Below are 22,133 nucleotides of genomic sequence, written 5' to 3' on the forward strand. Positions count from 1 at the left end.
GGAACTGAACCCAGGACCTCCCGTGTGGGAGGTAGGTACCCAACTGCTTAAGCCACATCTGCTCCCCCAAAACTCATTTTGTTCTCAATTCAGTAGGAAGTCCCAGACTTAACTCTGGAAAGCCACCCAGACTTTGCAGATAAAAAAAATTTTTTTTAGGATTTATTTTTTTTATTCCCCCACCCCTCATTGTTTGCATTCACTGTCTGCTTTCTGTGTCCATTTGCTGAATGCTCTTTTTCTGCTCATCTTCTCTTTAGAAGGTACTGGGAACTGAACCTAGGACCTCCCACATGGGAGAAAGGTACTCACTCATTTGCTTGAGCCATCTCAGCTCCCTACTTTATGTCTCCTTATTGCGTCATCTTGTTGTGCCAACTTGCCACACCTGCCCGTCACACCATCTCGCTGTCATGCTCATCTTCTCCAGGAGACACCAGGAACTGAACCCGGGACCTCCCTTGTGGTAAGCAGGAGCCCAGTCACTTGACCATATCCACTTCCCCCTTTGCAGGTAAAACAAAGGATGCTCAGTTAAATTTGAATATCAGATAAACAATGAATAACTCTTAGTGTAAGTATGGCTCAAATATTATCACAAGAGACATACTTATACTTTAAAAATTATTTGTGCTTTATCTGATATTCAAGTTTAGCTGGGTGTCCTATACTTTTATTTGCTAAATCTGGCAACTCTAACCCAGCCCTTTCTCAGCTTATTTTATGATGCTCCCAGACTTTATTGGTTTGAGAACCTCCTATGCAAATAATAAGAATTTACAACTGAATGAGTAAATTAAGAGTATAGTTACTGGAGTTAGACTGCCAAGTGCAAATCCTGGCTCTACTACTTCCTAGCTGTGTGGTCTTGAGTGAGTTCTTTAACCTCTCTAAGCCTCAGTTTCTTCATCTGTAAAATGTGTTGCATGGATTAAATTAAATAATGCATGTGAAGGTTTAGCACCATGCCTATCCTAGCATGTATAATTATTCAAAAATAACTTGTTTTCAGTCAACTGTAAAAATGGAGTAGAAAATACAACTATTAAGTGGGTACCACTAAGTGGAAAATTAAATGTGATCAAATAGAACAGGAGTACATACAGGATAATGCACAGATGAAGAAAAGACAACATTGTAATGAAGCAAACAGGTACAGAGAAATGCAGAAAGTAGGCCATGATGCAGTGTTACAAGGAATTGTCCAGTTCCTGCACTCCAAATTAAAAAGGATTTTAAGGGACTAGAAAGAAAATAAAATGTTAAAACAAAAATGAAAAAAAAAAAAAAAAGTTGAAAAAGAAGCTCATAGGTTCACCCCAGGAAAGGTAGAAGAATTTTAACAACTTCACCTTTACAAAAGTTGCATCATGGTCAGCTATTCTCTAGCTCCACAGAGACCAAAGAAAAGGAAATTAGCTTGCAAAATAGAGCATTTTTAAAAGAACTACTTAAGGTAAGGCTGACTAAAATTTGAAATGGGAGAGAAGTACTTATCTGCAAATATTACTAGAAAATAAATTGAGGGATTAGCATGGGTAACATGCTAACATTTTCTTCTCTAATTGGCTTCAGAAATTGGGAAGAGTATGTGCGGTTTGGATGGTTTCAATGTCATTCTGTCTATATGAAAGAACAAATGATCTCTAAAGGTCCCCCCCAGGTCTAGGGTTTTAGAATCTATATTGACATTTCAAAAGCTGAATGTGACAACATGTTTGCTGAGGGACTGACGTCATGGCTACTCTACCTGAATTCATTTAAACTGGGGCACAGGCATTATTATTTCTCCATTCTCTTTGGAGCCAAGTAACCAGGCAACAATAATTTTCTATTATTTTATCTTTTTTATACCCCCAAAAGAATCAGTAGGCTCAGAAGGAAGCAATTTTAAAATCTATATACATTTTCCTCATAAATTCAGGGCCTTAGACTACAGAGGTGAATATTTTAAGAGTATTTATGGTGAATAAGTATACCAGATCTTAAACTGCTGATAAAATCTGTTCCTCTGGGTATTTGGATTTTTAATCTTTCTCTTTTCCCCTTTGTCCTTGCAAATTGTTTTAGCAATTTAAAGAAAATGGGGATGAAGTGATTTTGGACTTGATTTTTCAAGAATTAGGTAGAGAAGGATGAAAGTTAAATTGGATGGTTGATGCCCCAGGAAGAGAAAGAATAGAAACTAAAAAAGAAAACAAAAAAGGAGGAAAAGTGGAATAAAACTAATCTAAAAGCACAACTAAGAAATAAGGAAACTGGAAATGTGAAATGATAATAGGACTGGGGTAACCATAATCTTTTGAGCTCTACTACCATTTTCATAAGATCATGAAATATTAGAGATGAAAAGCATCTTAGAAATGAATCATGGGAAGCGGACTTGGCCCAATGGATAGGGCGTCTGCCTACCACATGGGAGGTCCGCGGTTCAAACCCAGGGCCTCCTCGACCCGTGTGGAGCTGGCCCATGTGCAGTGCTGATGCGCGCAAGGAGTGCTGTGCCATGCAGGGGTGCCCCCCGTGTAGGAGATCCCCACGCACAAGGAGTGCACCCCATAAGGAGAGCTGCCCAGCGTGAAAGAAAGTGCAGACTGCCCAAGAATGGTGCGCACACACGGAGAGCTGACACAAGATGATGATGCAACAAAAAGAGACAGATTCTGGGTGCCACTGTTAAGGATAGAAGTGGTCACAGAAGAACACATAGCGAATGGACACAGAGCAGACAACTGGGGTGGGGGGGAGAAAAATAAAAAATGTTTAAAAAAAAAAAAAAAATGAATCAAGGCTAAATTCTTTTTACAAATGAAGATCTAGGGCCCAAGTTGGGGATGAGAACCCAAGCCAATAGCTGTCGCTGAGAACAGAGTCTACTTTTTACTCCCTTCTTCAAGTCCTAATCAAACCATCCTTCAAGAGCCAGCTTAAATGCTGATTCCTAAAAGAAGTTCTTGGGGAAGTAGATGTGGCTCCAGCAGTTGAGTGCCCACCTACCACACAGGAGGTATCAGGTTCAGTTTCTGGTGCCTCCTAAAGAAGATGAGCAAGACAGCGAGCTGACGTGACAGGTGGGCACAACATGATGCAACACAAAGACACGAGGAAACATGAGAGACAAAACAAGCAGGGAGCAGAGGTGGATCAAGCAATTGAGCACCTCTCTCCCACATGGGAGGTCCCGGGTTCTGTTCCCGGTGCCTCCTAAAAAAAAAAAGATGAGCACACAATAAACAGAAAGCAGACTGCAAGCACAAACGAGGGGCAGGGGGAGAAATAAAATCTTTTAAAAAAGAAAACGTAGGGTTTATTGCTTTCTGCCTTGTATTAGTGAACAAAACTTGGTTTCACAACAAACCACATTCTCAGAGGATGAGGGCCTCTCTTAATCGTCCTGGTTTCTCCCAATGTACCTTTACAGAGTGAAGGCTTACAAACGTTCACTGAATGGCTCCATTGGGAGGGGGTGGGGGAACTAGCATTCATTGAACACTTGCACACACTTAGGACAGAGCACTCTGCCAAGTGCTTTACAAATACTCTAAAGGAGATACTCCATTTTATAAATGAAAAGAACTGAGAAGTTCAGTAACTTGCCCAGGATGGCAGTTTAGTGATGAAACCAAGACCCAAACGTATGCCAGTCCTCTATGCATGATCTTAAAGTGTTTTCCAAATATATCACTTAAAATATTTCACAATTCCCAATCCTTTTACACATCTCTTAACCATCATCCGCTTTGTTCCTTCCACCACTACTTCTGGGTACCGCCCTCCAACTTTGTATGCCCACCAGCATACATCTTTCTTGGGGAGTAGAAATGTATCAAGTCCACCACAATTACTCCTAATATCTCTGGCAACCCAGTTTACAGGCATTTACCATGGTAAATGACCAGAGACTTTCGGTGTGTTTGGGGGAAGAAAGGAATTTCCTTATTGCAAGGACCCTAGATTCTGCTCAAAGTGATTTTGCCAAAAGAGAGCTTGTGAAATCCCATCTCAGTTCCCGGAGTCTGGGAAGAAGGCGTGAGGGGAAGGGAAAGAACTTTGCCCGTTTCCCGGAAGGATCTCAGTAAGCCCGGTCACCTCAAGGCCAGACAACCTGGAGACCAAATTTTGCCCATTTCGTTAAACTAAATTACGTCTCAATCTTTCAACAGCAAGTGCAGTCAAAAGGGCCTCCTTAAACGGACTTTGGCCCAGCGGTTAGGGCGTCCGTCTACCATATGGGAGGTCCGCGGTTCAAACCCCGGGCCTCCTTGACCCGTGTGGAGCTGGCCATGTGCAGTGCTGATGCGCGCAAGGAGTGCCGTGCCACGCAAGGGTGTCCCCCGCGTGGGGGAGCCCCACGCGCAAGGAGTGCGCCCGTGAGGAAAGCCGCCCAGCGTGAAAAGAAAGTGCAGCCTGCCCAGGAATGGTGCCGCTGACAACAGAAGCGGACAAAGAAACAAGACGCAGCAAATAGACACCAAGAACAGACAACCAGGGGAGGGGGGGAATTAAATAAATAAATCTTTAAAAAAAAAAAAAAAAAGGGGCCTCCTCAATATAACTGACCTCTTTCCTTGTCCATAGCACCTACTATTTCACCGTCTGGCTATAAAATTTACCATTTTACTGTGGGACCATTGTACTGTTATCTCTTCAAGTTTTCTTCTGAATCTCTTAACGGTTCCTCAGGGGGCCCATGTGCGATACTAAAAACCAAGTCTCCTGCTCCGGCCCCTTCTACCCCAGGCCCCTTGGCCCACGACATCAGCTCACAGCGCTCGGAGTCAGGGGCCGGGAAACCTTGGGAGGCATTTTGAAATGGAGCTGAATCCCGAGAACCGGCAGCGTTTTCCGCGCCAGGAAATTCCCTTTCAGGGGAGAAGGTGCAGCAGTGACTCCGACAGTAAAAAGAGAAGAACCCAAGCCGGGAACCCCTGAACAACCCCGAGCCCTGAGTCCCGCCAAGCCAGCGCCAGCGCGGGCGGCGGGCGACCTCCCCAAGATGGCCGGCCCCGAGGGGCGGTGCCGCTCGCTACGCCCGCCTCCGTCCCCGCCCCCACGCCGCCCGGGTGTATCGATTGGGTGAGACCACTCGGTGGTGAGCGGCGATTGGGCCACACGAAGCCGTCAGCTGGGCGGGACCGGAAGGTGGTCTCAACCCGGGGGCGCCCGGGAACTGGGCTTCGGCGTCGGCGCCCGGGGCATGTGGAGAGCTGGCGGCATGTCGGCCGAGCTGGGAGTCGGGCTCGCGCTGCGGGCGGTGAACGAGCGCGTGCAGCAGGCGGTGGCGCGGCGGCCGCCGGTGAGGAAGGGGACCGGGTGGGACGGCGGGCGGCCGCTTTGAGGAAGGGGATACCAGCGGGGGAATGGGTCGTCACGGTGACGCAGCGGGGTCTCCCGGAGGGGCGGGATGCCTCCGGCACGTCAGCACTGGCGGGGGCCGCGGAGCCTCCGAGAGGCTAGCGAAGGGTTTCCTCGCCGACCCCGGGATGAGTGCTACCAGGTTGTCTGGGGACCCGCCACCCTGGGGCGACGACCAGTCAGTCCCCTGGCCGTGCGGGCGTTTGCTCACACCGCTTCGCGTAGGGGTCCCCAGCCCTGCCGGCCTGGAGCAGGGTCGGGCCTGTGCCCAGAGGCTGCAAGAGAAGTCGGATGACTGATATTCTACTATGGAACTATTGTGATTAGTGATGGAAGAAATCGTAGCATTGATGTGGAGAAAGTGGCCACCATAGCTGCTGATGGTAGGGAGAGGGAAGAAGAGATGTGATGTGGGGGCATTTTCAGGACTTGGAGTTGTCCTGGGTGGTGCTGCAGGGACGGATGCTGGACATTGTATGTCCTGCCATGGCCCACTGGGTGGACTGGGGGAAGGTGTAAACTACAATGTAAACCATTATCTATGTGGTGCAGCAGTGCTCCAAAATGTATTCACCAAATGCAGTGAATGTCCCACGATGATGAAAGAGGTTGTTGATGTGCGAAGAGAGGGGTGAGAAGGGCGGGAGTATATGAGGACCTCTTATATTTTTTTTATGTAACATTTTAAAAAAATAGATGAAAGAAAGAAAGAAAGAAAAAGAGAAGTCAGATGAAGGAGAACCCAGAGGAGGCCAGGGCCTCCTGAAATGCTGAGTGTGGCAACCTCTGGCAGGTAGTAGATGCTCAGTAAACGTCCGTTCCACCTGCAGCGAAGGAGACGGTGGATTGCCAGACTGGAGGCACCGGAGATGCACGTCCACGTTTGGGACAGTACGGAGCAGTCAGACATCCAATCCCAAGCAGTTTAAAAGGGGATCTTTTTCCCCTTATATGTATTTTGTCAATGCTTGGAATTTTTTTTGTTAGTTCAAGAGTCAATATCTGTCCTCCTTAGTGCAAGTTTATGCCGAATAGCGTGGAGTGAGATTGACAGAGAGGTCAGAAGTTTCAGTGATCAATCATTTGTGGTATCTTGATGCAGAGTGCTGTCCTGGGGACGAAAGACTTGTGTTTTAATCTTTCCTTGGCTACTAGTTAGCTGTTACCTCAGTCCAGTCACATAACTACTCTGACTCTCAGTTTCCTCATCTGTACAGGTAGGGGATGAGCTCTGAAAGCTCTAAGCTCTCTATGATTCCCAGTGCTTCTCAAGAAATAAAGCTGGGGGGAGCAGAGGTGGCTTTTGAGCACCTACTTCCCAAATCCTGGGTTTGATCTCCAGTACCTCCTAAAAAAAACTAACAAAATAACCAACTCTCACTGGGGAGCAGATGCAGCTCAGTGGTTGAGCACCTCCTTCCCATGTACAAGGTCCTGGGTTCAATCCCTAGTACCTCCTAAATAAAATTTAAAAAAATAAACCTAGGGCTTTCCCTAGTGAACATCATTCTGGGAGGTTCTCCCAGGGTCGCTGTCAAGCACATGGGCTGTCCGTTCCACTTTTCTCTTGGGAAACCATCAGTTCATCAGCATAATCCTAGGAGATGTGACTTGATCTCATAAAAGAGGCAGGTGGGAAACGGACTTGGCCCAGTGGTTAGGGCATCCATCTACCACATGGGAGGTCCGTGGTTCAAACCCCGGGTCTCCTTGACCCGTGTGGAGCTGGCCCATGCGCAGTGCTGATGCGTGCAGGGAGTCCTGCGCCACGCAGGGGTGTCCCCCGCGTGGGGAAGCCCCACGCGCAAGGAGTGCACCCATAAGGAGAGCCGCCCAGTGCGAAAGAAAGAGCAGCCTGCCCAGGAATGGCGCCGCCCACACTTCCCGTGTCGCTGACCACAACAGAAGCGGACAAAGAAACAAGACGCAGCAAATAGACACACAGAACAGACAACTGGGGGAGGGGGGAATTAAATAAATAAATAAATCTTAAAAAAAAAAAAAAAGAGGCAGGTAATGAGGCCCTCAGAAGAGAGGACAAGGAGACTCCGCTGCCTGACCCAACTCCTGCAGGTCCTCTGCAAATAACTGTGATTCTGTAAAAATGCCTTAAGGTGACAGGGCCCATGAAGGAGAGGTGAATCTGTTCTCCTGTTGCCTCTGTGTGGATTTGGTTGCGACAAAATGCGAGGAAACTGTCTTGATGTAGTGGCCATGGGAAGGGATCAGGGGGGCCTAATCCCGAGCACAGAGATTTTTGGGTCCCAGTTCTGCCTCAGGTGCTTGATTCATTGATTCATAGACAATAAAGTACATGGTTACCTGCTTTTGAGAATGAATGGGGGGGATATTAATAATTACGCTAGGACAGCTGGCCTAAACCAGGATGTATGGTCACCCAGTTCATAGACCTGTTATTTCCCCTCTTCAGGAGTGGGATGTGGCTAAGAATTGAGGGAATCCTCTGGGCCTGTGTCCCATCGAGTAGCTAAGGCAATTTGGATGTGGAAAGAATCCTGCCAGTGAGCTCCTTGCTGCTCTTAACCACCAAGTTGTCAGGCAGCCCTCTGAAGTGCCCGTGGGCCGATGGGTAGTTGAAGTGTCTGGTGCAGGATTCTTTCCCCTTCTGGGCTCTGTTTCTGTCTTTTCACAGTTAGAATTACATTATAAAGCAGAGAACTCTTCAAAGGTAACATCTACATTGGACACAGCTAAGCTCGCCCCAAGGAGCAAGGTCAGGGCACTTCCCTCTCTCCTGTCCCTGATGTCAGAGAGGCTAGCTCACTGGGCAGTGGGTAACACTGACGAGTGTTACAGGATGTGTAGGGGAGCCCCTTCCCACCTTGATGTACTCTGTTGATTTTAAGAACAAAACCTTTCTCACCTCCACTGAAGCACTTGAGGGATGTGCCTTTACTTTTATATCTGAGGGAAGTGGATGTGCTCAGATGACTGGGCTCCCGCCTACCACATGGGAGGTCACTGGTTCAGATCCCAGTGCCCCCTAAAGAAGACAGTGAGCTGGCGCAACAGGCAGGCACGGCAAGCTGACACAGCAAGAGACACAAGAAGAAAAGACATGAGAGACGAACAAAGCAGGGAGCGGAGGTGGCTCTAGTGATTAGTCACCTCCCTCCCACTTGAGAGGTCCCAGGTTCAGCTCCTGGTGCCTAAAGAAATGAGGAAGATGAACAGACAAGGTAAAAAAAACAACAAGGGGGTGGGGAGAAATAAATAATTTTTTTTTTTTTTAATTTATATCTGAATCTTTGGGGACGTAAAGAATCACTGAACTCTAAGCAACAGTTACCAGCCCAAAACCTTGAGGGAACCAAGTATTAACCTGAGGAAGAATTTATTCCCCTCCTCAACACTTCACAGAAGTTCCGAAAGATTCTCTTTTCTCTCTTAACCACCCACGTCTAGGTTTTAGTGAGTGAGACACACGAGGAACCATAATGAGAAACAGGACATTATCAAATGAATTGCCAAAACTGCTAACCTGCAGTTTCAGAAGCCAGAAGTAGCCTCCCTTCTGGTCAGAATGCTGCCTTCTCTTAATGAAAAGTGATCCTTAAGCCCCAGCCTTGGTTTGCAAACAGAACCAGAGAGCTGCTTCAAAAGGAGATTCTCAAACTCTGGCCCCAGAGATTCAGACCCACCAGGTCTGGGGCGGGTCCCAGGTGGTGCCGATGCAGTGGGTCAAAGACCCCCGTTAAGGAAACACCGCTTTACCCTACCCCTGGCGCTCCTGCGAGAAGAATGCCTTTTGCTAGACAGGAAGGTAAACGGCATATCTGGTTGAAATGCCATGCATGTGAAAGACACCTGATGAACATTTTTTGGCAGTGATCTCCTTGCAGTATTGGAAAAACGGATCTTGCCAAAAGCCAAGTTAAGGTCCGTGCTGATCTATCCTACAGGACTTGGAGTAAGATTCCCACACAGTAACCCAAATGGGTCTCTCCCTCTTGGCAGGATCTCCCCGCCATCCAGCCCCGGCTCGTAGCCGTCAGCAAAACCAAGCCGGCAGACATGGTGATCGACGCCTACAGCCACGGTCAGCGCACTTTCGGGGAGAACTACGTAAGAGCCCTTTTCCCATGAGCCTTTGGAAGAGCCGTGGCCGGCTGACGTCTGACTTGTCCTGTTTTCACCCTTTAGGTTCAGGAGTTGCTGGAAAAAGCATCAAATCCTAGAGTAAGTGGATATCTGATTTCTTTGAGTTTGCATCTAAATCTTGCTCTTCACTTGAAAATTAGACCCACTCTGGTGCTTTGGTTTGGGAACAGGGGGTTGGCCTGGGGGTAAAGTCTTGTGAATTTTTAGAAACGGTGATTTTTTTTTAAGTGAATTTGTAATAATCTCGTGTCCTGGTGAGATTTGTAAGCTTTGACCACTTCATTTGTAATGGGTAAGATCTGGAAGGTGGAGGGAGTCGATGGGAACAAGGGAAGGAAGCAGTGAACAGAGACCTTAAGGTGTCTTTCTAAGTGGCCTTTCTCTTCTCGGGAGGCTGGCTGAAGACGGTACGAGTGATTCATGGCATTTAAGGATCGCAGCGTGGACATGAGGGGCCGGAAGGCAGGCAGGGCACAAGGCATGTGGGCCAGCAAGGCCTCTATCAAATCTGAGTCAAATGTAATTACCCTTTTCCCTTCAGATTTTGTCTTCCTGTCCTGAAATCAAATGGCACTTCATTGGCCACCTACAGAAACAAAATGTCAACAAATTGATGGGTAAGGTAAAAACCGAAATACAAAAACAAAACCACTCCACCGTTTTATCACTTGTCCTGTATTCTCTTGGTAAAAGAGCAGCTTTTAGAATATGCCCAATTCACCATTTGCGAATTGTGCTTTGCAGTTTCTTGGGGGAAGGAAGTCTTAGTTCTTAGCATAAGGAAAAAGCATCACACCAAGAATCAAAGGAACTGGGTTATATAAACTTGGATAAATACACTACCTCATCCCAGGTACTGATGGCCTTTCAAATTAGTTGTAAAGAATTGGAGCCCATACACTTTAATTTTTATTAAAGAAGTTGTAGGTTGTAGGTTCACAGTAAAATCATGTAGCAAATAGAGTTCCCACCTCACACACACCATTTTCCCTATAAGCACATTGTATTGTATGTGCCATCTTTGTTACAGCCGATAAAACAATATTATTATAATTATGCTATTAACTTTCAGACCATAGTTTACATTTAGGGTTCAGTGTTTGTGTTGTACATTCCCAGGGTGTGTGTGGTTGTTTTTGGTTTTTTTCCTAATGTTTATTCAAGTAATACATACTACCTAAAATTTCCCCTTTTAACCACATTCAGTTATATAATCCAGTTAATTACACTCACAGTGTTGTACTACCATCATCACCATCCAGTAACCAAAACTTTTCCATCATTTGTGATAACCTGCTCTCTGGTTTCTGAGAATGTGAATTTGCTTATTCTAATTATTCATATCAGTGAGGTCATACAATACTTGTCCTTTTGTGCTTGGCTTATTTCACTCAACATAGTGTCTTCAAGTTTCATCTGTATTGTCCTGTGTATCAGAACTTCATCCCTTTTCAGGGCCGAATAATATTCCATCATATGTATTGTATGTATATATCATATTTTGTTTACCCATTCATGATTGATGGACACTTGGGTTGCTTCCATCTTTTGGTAATTGTGAATAATGCTGCTATGAACAACAATCTGCAAATATTTTTATTCATGTCATTTATGAATAAAGAGTTTGCTTCTTCCTTTCCAATCTGGGTGCCTTGTTTTTCTTGCCTTACTACACTATCAACCTCCAGTACAATATTGAATAGAAGTGCTGAAAGTGGACATCATTGCCTTGTTGCTGAACTTGAGAGGAAAGCAGTGAATTTGTCACCATTAAGTTGATATTAAATGTAGATTTTTCATAGATGTCCTTTATGGGAAGAAGGAAGTTCCCTTCTATTCCCAGTTTGCTGAGAGGTATTAGCAAGGATGGATGTTGGATTTTGTCAAATGCTATTGAAATGATCATTTGATTTTTCTTTTTCAGTCTGTTAAGCTGTAGAATTACACTGATTGATTTTTAAGTGTTAAACCAACCCTGTATTCCTGAGATAACCATCAGCTGCTCAAGAAGTATTATCCTTTTATTATAATATTGGATTCAATTTGTTATATTTTGCTTAGCATGTTTGTACCTCTATTCACAAGGGATGTTGATCCATAGTTTTCTATTCCTGTACTGTGTTTACGGCTTTGCTCTCATGGTACCTCACCACAGTCTGCCTGTTGAGTAGCTCTTACAGTGAGCTGGGAAGTATTCCTCCTCTTCAGTCTTTTGAAAGACTTTGTGTAGAATTGATATTATTTCCTCCTTTGTTTGCTAGAGTTTACCATTGAACCCTAGAGGTTTCTTTGTAGGGACATGTTTTGTTTTGTTTTGTTTTTGAGGTACCGGGGCCAAGAATTGAACCCGGGACCTCGTATGTGGGAAGCCGGAGTTCAACCACTGAACCACATCGGCTCCCTGAGTTGGTTTTTCCCTTCTTTTTTTTTTTTAAGATTTATTTTTTATTTCTCTCCCCTTCCCTGCCCACCCTACCCCTAACTCCCAGTTGTTTGCTCTCTCTGTCCATTTGCTCTGTGTTCTTCTGTGTCCGCTTGCATTCTTGTCAGCTGTACCAGGAATCTGTGTCTCTTTTTTTTGTGTTATCATGCTGTGTCAGCTCTCCCTGTGTGCGACGCCATTCCTGGGCAGGCTGCATTTTTTTCATGCTGGGTAGCTCTCCTTACAGGTCTCACTCCTTGCGCATGGGCTCCTGCACGTGGGGGACACCCGTGCGTGGCAGAGCACTCCTTGCACGCTTCAGCACTGCGAATGGGCCAGCTCACCATTTGGGTCAGGAGGCCCTGGATTTGAACCCTGGACCTCCCATGTGTTAGGCAGATGCTCTATCCGTTGAGCCAGATCCATTTCTCGAGGTTTTTTCATTTGTTTGCTTGTTTATTTTTTTTTTGGAGGCACCGGAAACTGAACCTGGGGCCTTTCCATGTAAGAAGCAGGCACTCAAACAGCAAGCCTCATCAGCTCCCTGAGTTGATTCCCCCATCTGTTTTCTTGTTTGCTTCTGTCTCCAGGAGGCCCTGGGAACTGAACCCAAGACCTTCCCGTGTGGGAAGCAGGCACTCAACCACCTTGAACCACATCCACTCTCCAGAAGGTTTTTAACAACAGTTTCAATTTCTCTGATAGATTCAGAGCTGTTCACATAATCTGCTTCTAAGGTGAACTTTGGTACTCTGTCTTTCCAGGACTTTGTCCTTTTCCTCTAAGTTGATGAGTTTAGGGACATAATGTTGTTTGTAATAACTGCTTATTATCCTTTTGCTTGTTTGTTTGTTTGTTTGTTTTGAGGTACTTGGGGGACAGAACCTGGGACCTTGTATGTAGGAAGCCAGAGCTCACCCACCGAGCCACATTGGCTCCCCTGAGTTGATTCTGCCTGTTTGCTTGTTGTTTGCTTCTGTCTCCAGGAGGCACCAGGGACCAAACCCCAGTCCTCCTGCATGGGAAGAAGGGCTCAACCGCTCGAGCCACATCTGCACCCCTTATTAATCCTTTACTATCTTTAGAATGTGTAGTGATGTCACCTCTTTCATTCCTGATATTGGTAACTTATGTCTTCCGGGTTTTTTTCCCTAATCTGTCTGCCTAGAGGTGTATCAACTTTAATTATTCTCTCAAAGAATCCATCTTTGGTCCCATTGATGTTTCTCTGTTATTTTGCTATGATTATTTATTTTCATATCATATAAACAAAAAGAGTAACAATGTATTGTTGGGCTTATATGTAACAACAAAATACGTGACAACAATAGCATAAAGGATAGAAGGGGAGAAATGGAAGTACACTATTGCACTGTTGTTGTTTTTGTTTTTGTTTTTAAGATTTTTCTTTTCTCTTCCCTTCCCCCTCACCCCCAGTTGTCTGTTCTCTGTCCATTCACTGTGTGTTCTTCTGTGACCGCTTCTATCCTTATCAGCGGCACGGGAATCTCTGTTTCTTTTTGTTGCGTCATCTTGTGTCAGCTCTCCGTGTGGGCGGCGCCATTCCTGGGCAGGCTGCACTTTCTTTCGCGCTGGGCAGCTCTCCTTACAGGGCGCACTCCTTTTTGCACGTGGGGCTCCCCTACGTGGAGACACCACTGCGTGGCAGGGCACTCCTTGCGTGCATCAGCACTACACATGGGCCAGCTCCACGGGTCAAGGAGGCCCGCGGTTTGAACCGCGGGCCTCCCACATGGTAGGCAGATGCCCTATCCATTGGGCCAAGTCCGCTTCTCTATTGCACTGTTCTTAAATTATATGGAAGTGGCATACCCCATGTGAATGCAGACTGCAACTTGTTAAGCCCTAAAGCAACCAACAAAATAGCACAGTAAAGGATCATAGCTGATAAGTCAACAAAGAAGATAAAATGAAGTTACCAAAAAATATGTGAAACAGTATCTTAGGGTTTTGATTTGCATCTCTCTAGTGACTTAATGATGTTGAACATCTTTTCATGTGCATCTTGGCCATTTATCTTTTGCCCCCCCTCCTTTTTTTTTCAGAGATACCAGCACTGGGGATTGAACCCAGGACCTTGTATGTGAGGAGCAGGCACTCAACTGCTTGAGCCACATCTCCTCCCAAGTTTATAAATTTTTTAGCCATTATTTATTCACATATATTTTCCTCCCCTGCCCTAATCTAATTTGTAGTTTTCACACTAGAAGTTCAATGTGAATCCTTTTTATACCTTTCATGTCTCTATTTTCTGAATATATGGGACAGTTAGGAAGGCTTTTTAATGTTCTTTTATGTTAATTCTATCAGTGGTGTGAGTTCTGGATTTATTTTGATTGATTAAATTCCACATTAGGCATCATACCATCTTGCTTCTTTGCATGCCTCGTCGTTTTTGTTTGGTACAAAATACAGCCATTGTGAACTTGCTTCTGTTGTGTTTATATTTCTATCAGTGTTCTTGAGCTTTATTCTGGAACACAGCCACGTTCATGGAGACAGTTTGTTCCATCGAGGTCTTGTTCTTGAGATTAGCTGGTGTGATAGGAGCAGACCTCAGGCTGAGGTTAACTGTTCCCCACTTCTGTGTACTCTACCCAGGGTGCCACGAATCTTGACTTTTCCAGGCTGACTGGGGGAAATCGGCACTATCCCCTGCTCTGTGTGGGCATCAGGCACTGCTGCTTCTCATCCTTCCACATGGTTCTTTCCCAGCCTTGGATAATGTCCTCACATGTCTGTACTGGTCATTGCCCAGCCGAACACTCAAGCGGGAGCCTCTGCAGAGATGCCAGCGTGCTCGCTGTGCACGGCGCCCTCCCCCCCCCTGCTGTCCTGTGAACTGCAGCTGCCTCACTCTTCCCAGACTCCCAGCTCCATCTCTTCACCTCAGAGTCCACTTGCTCCACCTGAGTCCCCTCTCCCTGCACTGATCTGGAAACTTTCTCCAGGAAGTAAGCTGGGCGGGGGGTGAAGGCCTCACTTCATTTGTTCCGTATCTATCAGAGGTCACTGTCCTTCATCACACGATATCCTGTTCTTTCAAACCATTATTTCCTATATATTGTCCATTTGCATGGGGGGCAGGGCGATTCTTTTATTTTCGTTTTTCTCCGGTGAGAGAAAATTGGCCCCTATACTCTATCTTGTCTAGATGCCAGACAGAGGCAAAAACTAACACAGGCAATCTACAGAAAAAGAAATACAGAAAGCCAATAATCAAATGCAAAATGCTCAGCTTCAATGAGGGACATGCAAAATAAAATAAATCCCACTTTCACCAGTCCGATTTAGTGAAAAAATAAAGACGATCACTAATGACAGTGTTTGAAGGCCTGAGACAATAAGCACTCCCACAGTTTTTCGAGAAAGATTCTAAAATTAGAAGGGTTTTTTTGCATGTCAAATTAGCAAAGCCAAACACATATTAAAATGTACGTCCTCCTTGACTAGTAATTTCAATTCTAGGACTCTGCTCTATGGAAATATTTGTAAAAATGTCCACAGCTCTATGTCTAAGCTTTTAAAAAACAAGAAACAATCATAATATCCATTAACAAGAGGAATAGTTAAGTAAATTATGGCCATCCACTCTGAAGAATTCTACAGTTTTGAAAAAGAACCAGTTGAGATGATGAATGTACAACATTGTGATTATACTAACAGCCATTGATAATGTACTTTGGATAGAAGAGCCAGAAACAGCAGCTATGTACAGTGGGGAAAGCATAGAGAGATTGAGAGATGAGAATTTTCTTTTGTCTGTTTTTTTGTTTATTATTATCATTGAAACAAAATGCTTTAATAGTGATTGAAGTGATAAATGCACAACTATGTGATTATACCAAATACCATTGATTGTACGCTTCGGAAGAATTGTCTGCCTTATTAATATATATCAATAAAATTATTTGTTTTTAATAACAAAAAAAAAGAACCAGTGAAAAGTTTTGGTAGAGGATGGTGGTGATGGTAGCACAACATTGTGAATATAATTAATTACCAGCTCTGAATTATTTATTATTTTAAAAAAAAAAAGCCGTGGATCTATGGTACCAAAGTGGAAAAACCTCCAACACATGTTGCTAAGTGAAAGCAAGCAATCCGTAGAAGAATATTTTAGTGTCTCCCAATTGATGTGTTGTTTAAAAAAAACAAAAATAACAAGAAATCCTATATTTGCGGTATGTGTACGTGTGTGTGTGGCTGGTGGAGTCTCACGTCGCTGTCCGTGTTTGGGTCGTTCTGGTGTCCTTGTTTGATAAGAGCACTCCCATCCCAGGAGGTACATGGCTCATTAGACATGCTAGGGAAGGACTTTGGCCTCTACTGGTTATCCTTTCCTCATTGTCATCTTGACCTGTTGACCTCAGTTTGAACTGGGCCTTAATTAGATCAGGCTTATTACTAGGAATCTCTGCCACTGCTAACTGCTTGAAACCAGCCCGGTTTAAAGTGGATACATATGCTGCCTGCTTTAGACAAGGATGGCCTGACTTTCTAATTTGCATCTAGTAAAACTGTCACATGCGTATTTGTCCTCAGTGGAATTAGGTTTAACCGTGCTTTTCTTTTCCTGGAAAGTTATTTCTCCCTCCACCAAGTCAAGGGTTTGTTGTGTGTCGCTTGCTGCGATTGGGTAAGTGGAGAATATTACCTTGCCTCTTTCTCCTTGCAGCCGTCCCCAATCTCTTCATGCTGGAAACCGTGGATTCTGTGAAACTGGCAGACAAAGTGAACAGTTCCTGGCAGAAAAAAAGTTCTCCAGAAAGGTTAAAGGTTATGGTGCAAATTAACACCAGTGGAGAGGAGAGTAAGTGAGCAGACCCGGATTGTAGAGTTTCTCCCTTCCCTTAGGATGGCTGAGGCTCAGGGAGAATGCTGGGCCTAGGGATCTGATAAAGTTATGGAAAGAAATCCCTGCCCAAAGAAACTTCCGGGCGTGATCTGGATAACACCAATGGCATGCAAGCCAGTCCACGTAGAATTCTTTAACACATCATGGTTTCTTATATTCTACCTTTTTTTTGGGGGGGGGGGGGCGGGGAGTAAGGGAAGGGAAGCAGTGTCAAGGGGGTACATGGGAACAGTCAAGAAGGAGATTGTACCTTTGATCTCCTGAATATTCCCAAAGGTCACACGGATAATACTTTTGTCTAAAAAAAAAAAAAGTAATGAGTATTACTTTAGAACAGAATAGTGGAAAACTCACTGGGTCCAGGCAGTGAGTATCATTACAGGACTGGGGCTGACAGTGGGACGTAGTGAATGGAAGCATGGGCCTTGAAACACACAGCCCCTGGGTGTGGGCACCACCATTTCCATCTTTGCAACCTTGGGCAAGTTATCCTCTTGGTATCTCAGTGTCCTTGCCTGGCAGGGGTTTCATAAGAGTGCCTGCTTGAGAGGGCGTTATGAGGATCGAATATGATAATGCAGGCAAAGCTGTTCGCATAGAACTCTGCACATGCTACTTGTTAGCTATTTACTAACACTAAACGGTGGCAGATCAGTCATTTGATTACATCCACCACAGCACCAGTATTCACCAAATCTTAGCACGGAAGCCCATCTGTTTTCTAGATAGGTCCAGAGGTCAGACTACCTGAGTTCAAATCCCAGTTCCACAGTTCCTAAATTGTGTGACCTTGGAAAAGGCACTTAACCTTCCCATGCCTTAGTATCCACCTTCATCTTTCTAATGGAGACAGTAAGAATCCTTACCTTGTGGAGTTACTGTATTAAATGAAAAGCTCTTAAGATGTGGCACATGTTCCTGGCATATGCGTGTTCAGTAAATTTTAACAATTATCATCATTGTATATAATGTGCTCCCAGATTATAGCTACATTATATTACCATTATAGGTAATTCTGTAACTGACTCCATATCAGTTCATTGTTTCATTTCTTGATCAGTAGTCTAATTTAAAAAGATTGAGGTGGATGTTCCTAGCAGCTCCATTTGATAAATGGCAGGAGGCAAGACAGTATCTGTAATCCTTAAAACTGCACAGCAGGGAAGCCGATGTGGCTCAAGTGATAGGGCCTCTGCCTAATATATGGGAGGACCTGGGTTCGATCCCTGAGGCCTCCTGGTAAAAAAGAAGAAGAGAAAGTGTGCCCACAAGGTAAGCCACTGCCCACACAAGTGCCCGGGTGGTGAGCCAGTGCCCCATGTAAGTGAGTCATGCAGCAAGATGACAATGCATCAAAAGAAAGACAAGGGGAGAGTCAAGGTGAAGTGCAGCAGAAACCAGGAACTGAGGTGGCACAATTGACAGGGAACCTCTCTCCCCATCAAAGGTCCCCAGGATCGAATCCTGTTGAATCCTAGAGGAGAGAAAATGAGAAGAGAAGACAACGCAGACAGCAAAAACAGCAGGGCAGGAGAAGAGGAAGGAGGGGATATAAATAAATAAATCCTTAAAAAAAACAAAACTGCATAGCAAATAATCATTTGCTAGAGATTCCTCTCGTTATTAATTTACAAGTGCAGTTAAACTTTGCAAATACAAAAAAAAAGTGTTTTATCTGTTACTTTGTTTTAAATTTTTGTAATTCTAAATAAATTAATAAAAATACCAGATTAGAAAAATAATTCTCTGGTTCAGCTGGCATTTTGGGGAACTTGACTCTTCTTGGCATCCCAAGAAAAGCAACATTTTTTCTTCTCCCTCTCCTTGAGCTGTCCTTAAGTAGTGAGGCATAGTGAAGAGAAGCTGCTTTATAATTCTTTCTTTGGGAAATTCAGAATCTGAGCAGAAGGAGAGCAACATAGAAACAGACCCCAAATAGGAAGTTACTCTTTAGGACCTGTGGATAAGTTATTTCAAGGGGTCCTGGCATCCGGGAGTCAGCTGCTGTGTTAGAAGAAGGGGTGGGAACGGCGCCTCCCTCTGGCTACTTCCAACATGCAGGATATGTGTCTTCTCTTTTCATGAAGGTAAGCATGGCCTTTCGCCTTCAGAGACAGTAGCCGTGGTCCAGCACATAAATGCCCAGTGCCCCAGCCTGGAGTTTGTGGGGCTGATGACCATAGGAAGCTTTGGACACGATCTCAGTCAAGGACCCAATCCAGACTTCCAGGTACTGGGGGCTGAGGACGATGGGGAATGAATTGCTCCCGTGCTCACGAAGCCCCCCAGTACAACGGGCTTGTTCTTGTCAGCTTCAAAGGCAGCCCAGGCCTTGCCTGTCAGATATAATCTTCCAAAGTCCGCTTGTCCCAAAACCCCCCGACCTTTTTCAACATAATTTGAACCTGGACAGAGCACAGTTTTAAGAGTAAATGGGCTCTTTCTTCCTCTCCAGTAACTAATAATCTTCTTGAAAGTGGGAAAGTTTCCTAAAAACCCTTTCGGTAACTTCTAGCAAGCAGGACAGGCCTCGAAGCCATGAGGAATTAATAATCATTGTCACTTGCCAAAGCACCCAGAGGGACGGTGGGAATAAAACAGGTATCCCACTTGTCTTTCTAGATGTTACTGTCCCTCCGGAAGGAGCTGTGTGAAAAGCTGAGCATCCCCACTGGCCAGGTCGAGCTGAGCATGGGCATGTCCGGGGACTTCCAGCACGCGGTAAGTGTCTCTGGGTGTCCTGGTCTCCCTCGGGCAGGGTACGAAGGCCTGCAGCAAAAGGTCTTTGCTGGAGAAGACCTCAGGTGCCTTCCTGTAGCCGTGGTTCTCAACTATTCTGTTAGGCCCGCTTGCCTCTTCTCTCTTGAAATGAAATTCATTAGAAATGATAACCTCTCTGATTCCTAAATTTTTAACCAGTATAACTCCCTAATTCAGGAGAATGAGAAGAAAGTAAATTAGAGTTATTTTAGAGAAGATGTTTTAATGCATAAATGCTGGAGCATGGATATATAACAAAGTCATAACAAAGGAGTCGGATGCTTCCTCATGTAGATTCACCATGAAGGCCACAGCTGTGAATACAGGCTGATGCCGTATTGCCATATTGGCAGCTTAAATAGATGATTTTCTGGAACAGTAAATAACTTGATAAAGTTCTCAAAATAAAGTATAAATTTCTCTTTTTTTATTTAGAAGTTGCATTCCTAAAAACTGTATATTAAAACTGTGCGAAAATGCCGTGTTTATAAATAAAATGGAATTCGATGCTGTGCTCAGATCATCATAAACGGGTTTTTTGATCTAGCTGACAACGGCACACTAGAACGGGGTGTGGCCTGGAAGGCCCCTCTTCGTCGTGCCCCGCACACTGCAGGCTCTCTAGATCCCCGGCCCCCACCCAGCTAGATGTCAGGTGCACTCCCCAGCCACCAAAACCCTAGGGGATGTTTGAGAAATAAGGAAAACCAAAGAAGTCCTTCTTTCTCAGACGCCCCCTAGGAGGTGGATCAGGGCAGTGAGAACCACTGCCCGGTAGGTGAGTTTGCCCCCAGTAGTTGAGTTCAGCTGAACCATCACCGTCCTTGAGAGAACTCAAGAGCCAGAAGGCGAGGAGCAGTGTGTGCTCACCCCATTACTCATTTCCCACTGCCTTCTCTTCCCCCAGATTGAGGTCGGATCCACGAATGTCCGAATAGGAAGCACCATTTTTGGAGAAAGGGATTACTCCAAGAAACCTGCCCTGGACAAGTCTGCAGCTGACCTGAAGGCCGCAGTGGAGATCGCCCCAAACCACTGAGCCGAGGAACAGCCCAGCAGTGGCTCACAACCTCCGCGCGCTGCCCAGGAAGACTTAACTATGCACTAAGCGAAATTTCAGTTTTGATATCCTGCACATTACAACACAGCCGTGCTCTCCCTATGCCCCAGGTAGAGATGGCTAATGACCGTGTGTGTTGATGGAAGCTCCTTCAAGCAGTGGCTTTAGATTGGGTTTGAGGAATTCCAGACAGTTCTGAGGCATTCCAAGGATACCAAACCATTAGCAAGGAGTTGAGCTCAGTATTGAATCCTGCCCAGAAGCAGCAACCAATCATGAATGTCTTCTCCAGACTAAAATTTGGTCACCGATGCCTATATGCATTGCAGTCAGAAGGGATTTCCATTCATCATCTGCTTTACTAGAAAATTCTCTCAATGTTAACAGCTTCCTACAGACTCCTGGGATGTCAGTCCCCGTTTTCTACCCTACCAAGTCAGCCTTGGAAGATATCCTCTACTCTAGCCCGGCAGTACAGGTAATTTCAGGACATGGCTCAAGTTAACACTCCACACCCATTGTTGCTGATGAGAGCCCACGTGACTGGCCACACGGTGGTATTGACCCTGAAAATTGCAACAGTAGTGTACATTGAACTTGGGCCCTTCTGCCTCCTGAAGAGGCAGGACTTTGAGCTTTTTCCTCTGGGATCTACAGGGACGAGGTGATTTCATATGATTTCTTCTCCACCATAATTTTCTTTTTATCAAAGACAAGCCAATGAATCTCACTGCTCTCTGGAAATGAAAGATTCTTCAAAGCCAGTCCAAGCACATGGTTTCAGCAAAGCCTGGTTTTGAGGTTCCTTTCCCAGAGGAGCACTTTCCAGCACATGTATAGCCTCCTCGTTCTGTTTGTAAGTCAGAATTTTGCAACTCTTCTTGTTATTGAAATAGCAAGAGCTTCAAATACCAGAAAGCACTGTCACTCATGACAGATGGCTGCAGTGCAGGTTGTTACATTTCTAGATGGCCTTTTCTCTTATTTATCCCAGCCCAGTCTTCAATTTTATGAACTTATTTTGTTTTCACAACGTGATGCTGCTGCTGAATGTAATTTTGTAAAACAACTCATTATGATTCCTGTACTGTTTCAATCAAAGCTATAGTGTGATATTTCAGTCTATTAAATAAAAATGAGTTTGAATTATACCATCTGTGCCAATTACAAAGCAATTAAAAGATTTATTTTTTTTATGCTGTGGTGTAGTGAGTGAGTACGGCAGGAGGGGGCGCTGGGAGCAGCTGCGCCCATCAGTACGCATGGGGCCAGCCGGCTTTGGAGGAGGACACCCCTGGGGCCACAGCCACAGTCAAGCCGTGAGGACAGAGGGATTCTGAATGTCCAAGGGCAAGAAGATGTAATGTTGACATTTCAGGAATTACAAAAATAAAGAGGTCCCCTCTCGCTGTAAGGAACTCTGTTCAGCTGCCTCTAGGTGGCGGCATTGGCCAGCCTGGGGAAGCGAACACTACCGCCCCACAGTCCACAAATGGCCCTGGAGGCGACCCTGGTCATTTAGTGTCACCCCTTTT

The 22,133-nt window shown here is 45.1% G+C and overlaps 1 protein-coding gene across 1 annotated transcript; it reads left to right on the plus strand.

The window, feature by feature from the left end:
- Window positions 1–5,142: 5,142 nt before the first annotated feature.
- Window positions 5,143–21,794, plus strand: PLPBP (pyridoxal phosphate binding protein). Its single transcript, XM_004469377.5, has 8 exons — window positions 5,143–5,296; window positions 9,334–9,441; window positions 9,520–9,555; window positions 10,019–10,094; window positions 16,599–16,733; window positions 18,866–19,008; window positions 19,401–19,499; window positions 20,446–21,794. Exons 1-8 carry the CDS (start codon window positions 5,198–5,200, stop codon window positions 20,575–20,577), a joined length of 828 nt encoding a protein of 275 aa, XP_004469434.3. The 5' UTR covers window positions 5,143–5,197; the 3' UTR covers window positions 20,578–21,794.
- The last annotated feature ends 339 nt before the right edge of the window (window positions 21,795–22,133 follow it).

The sequence above is a fragment of the Dasypus novemcinctus genome, chromosome 29 (genome assembly GCF_030445035.2).
Source record: "Dasypus novemcinctus isolate mDasNov1 chromosome 29, mDasNov1.1.hap2, whole genome shotgun sequence".
Taxonomy (NCBI): Eukaryota; Metazoa; Chordata; class Mammalia; order Cingulata; family Dasypodidae; genus Dasypus; species Dasypus novemcinctus.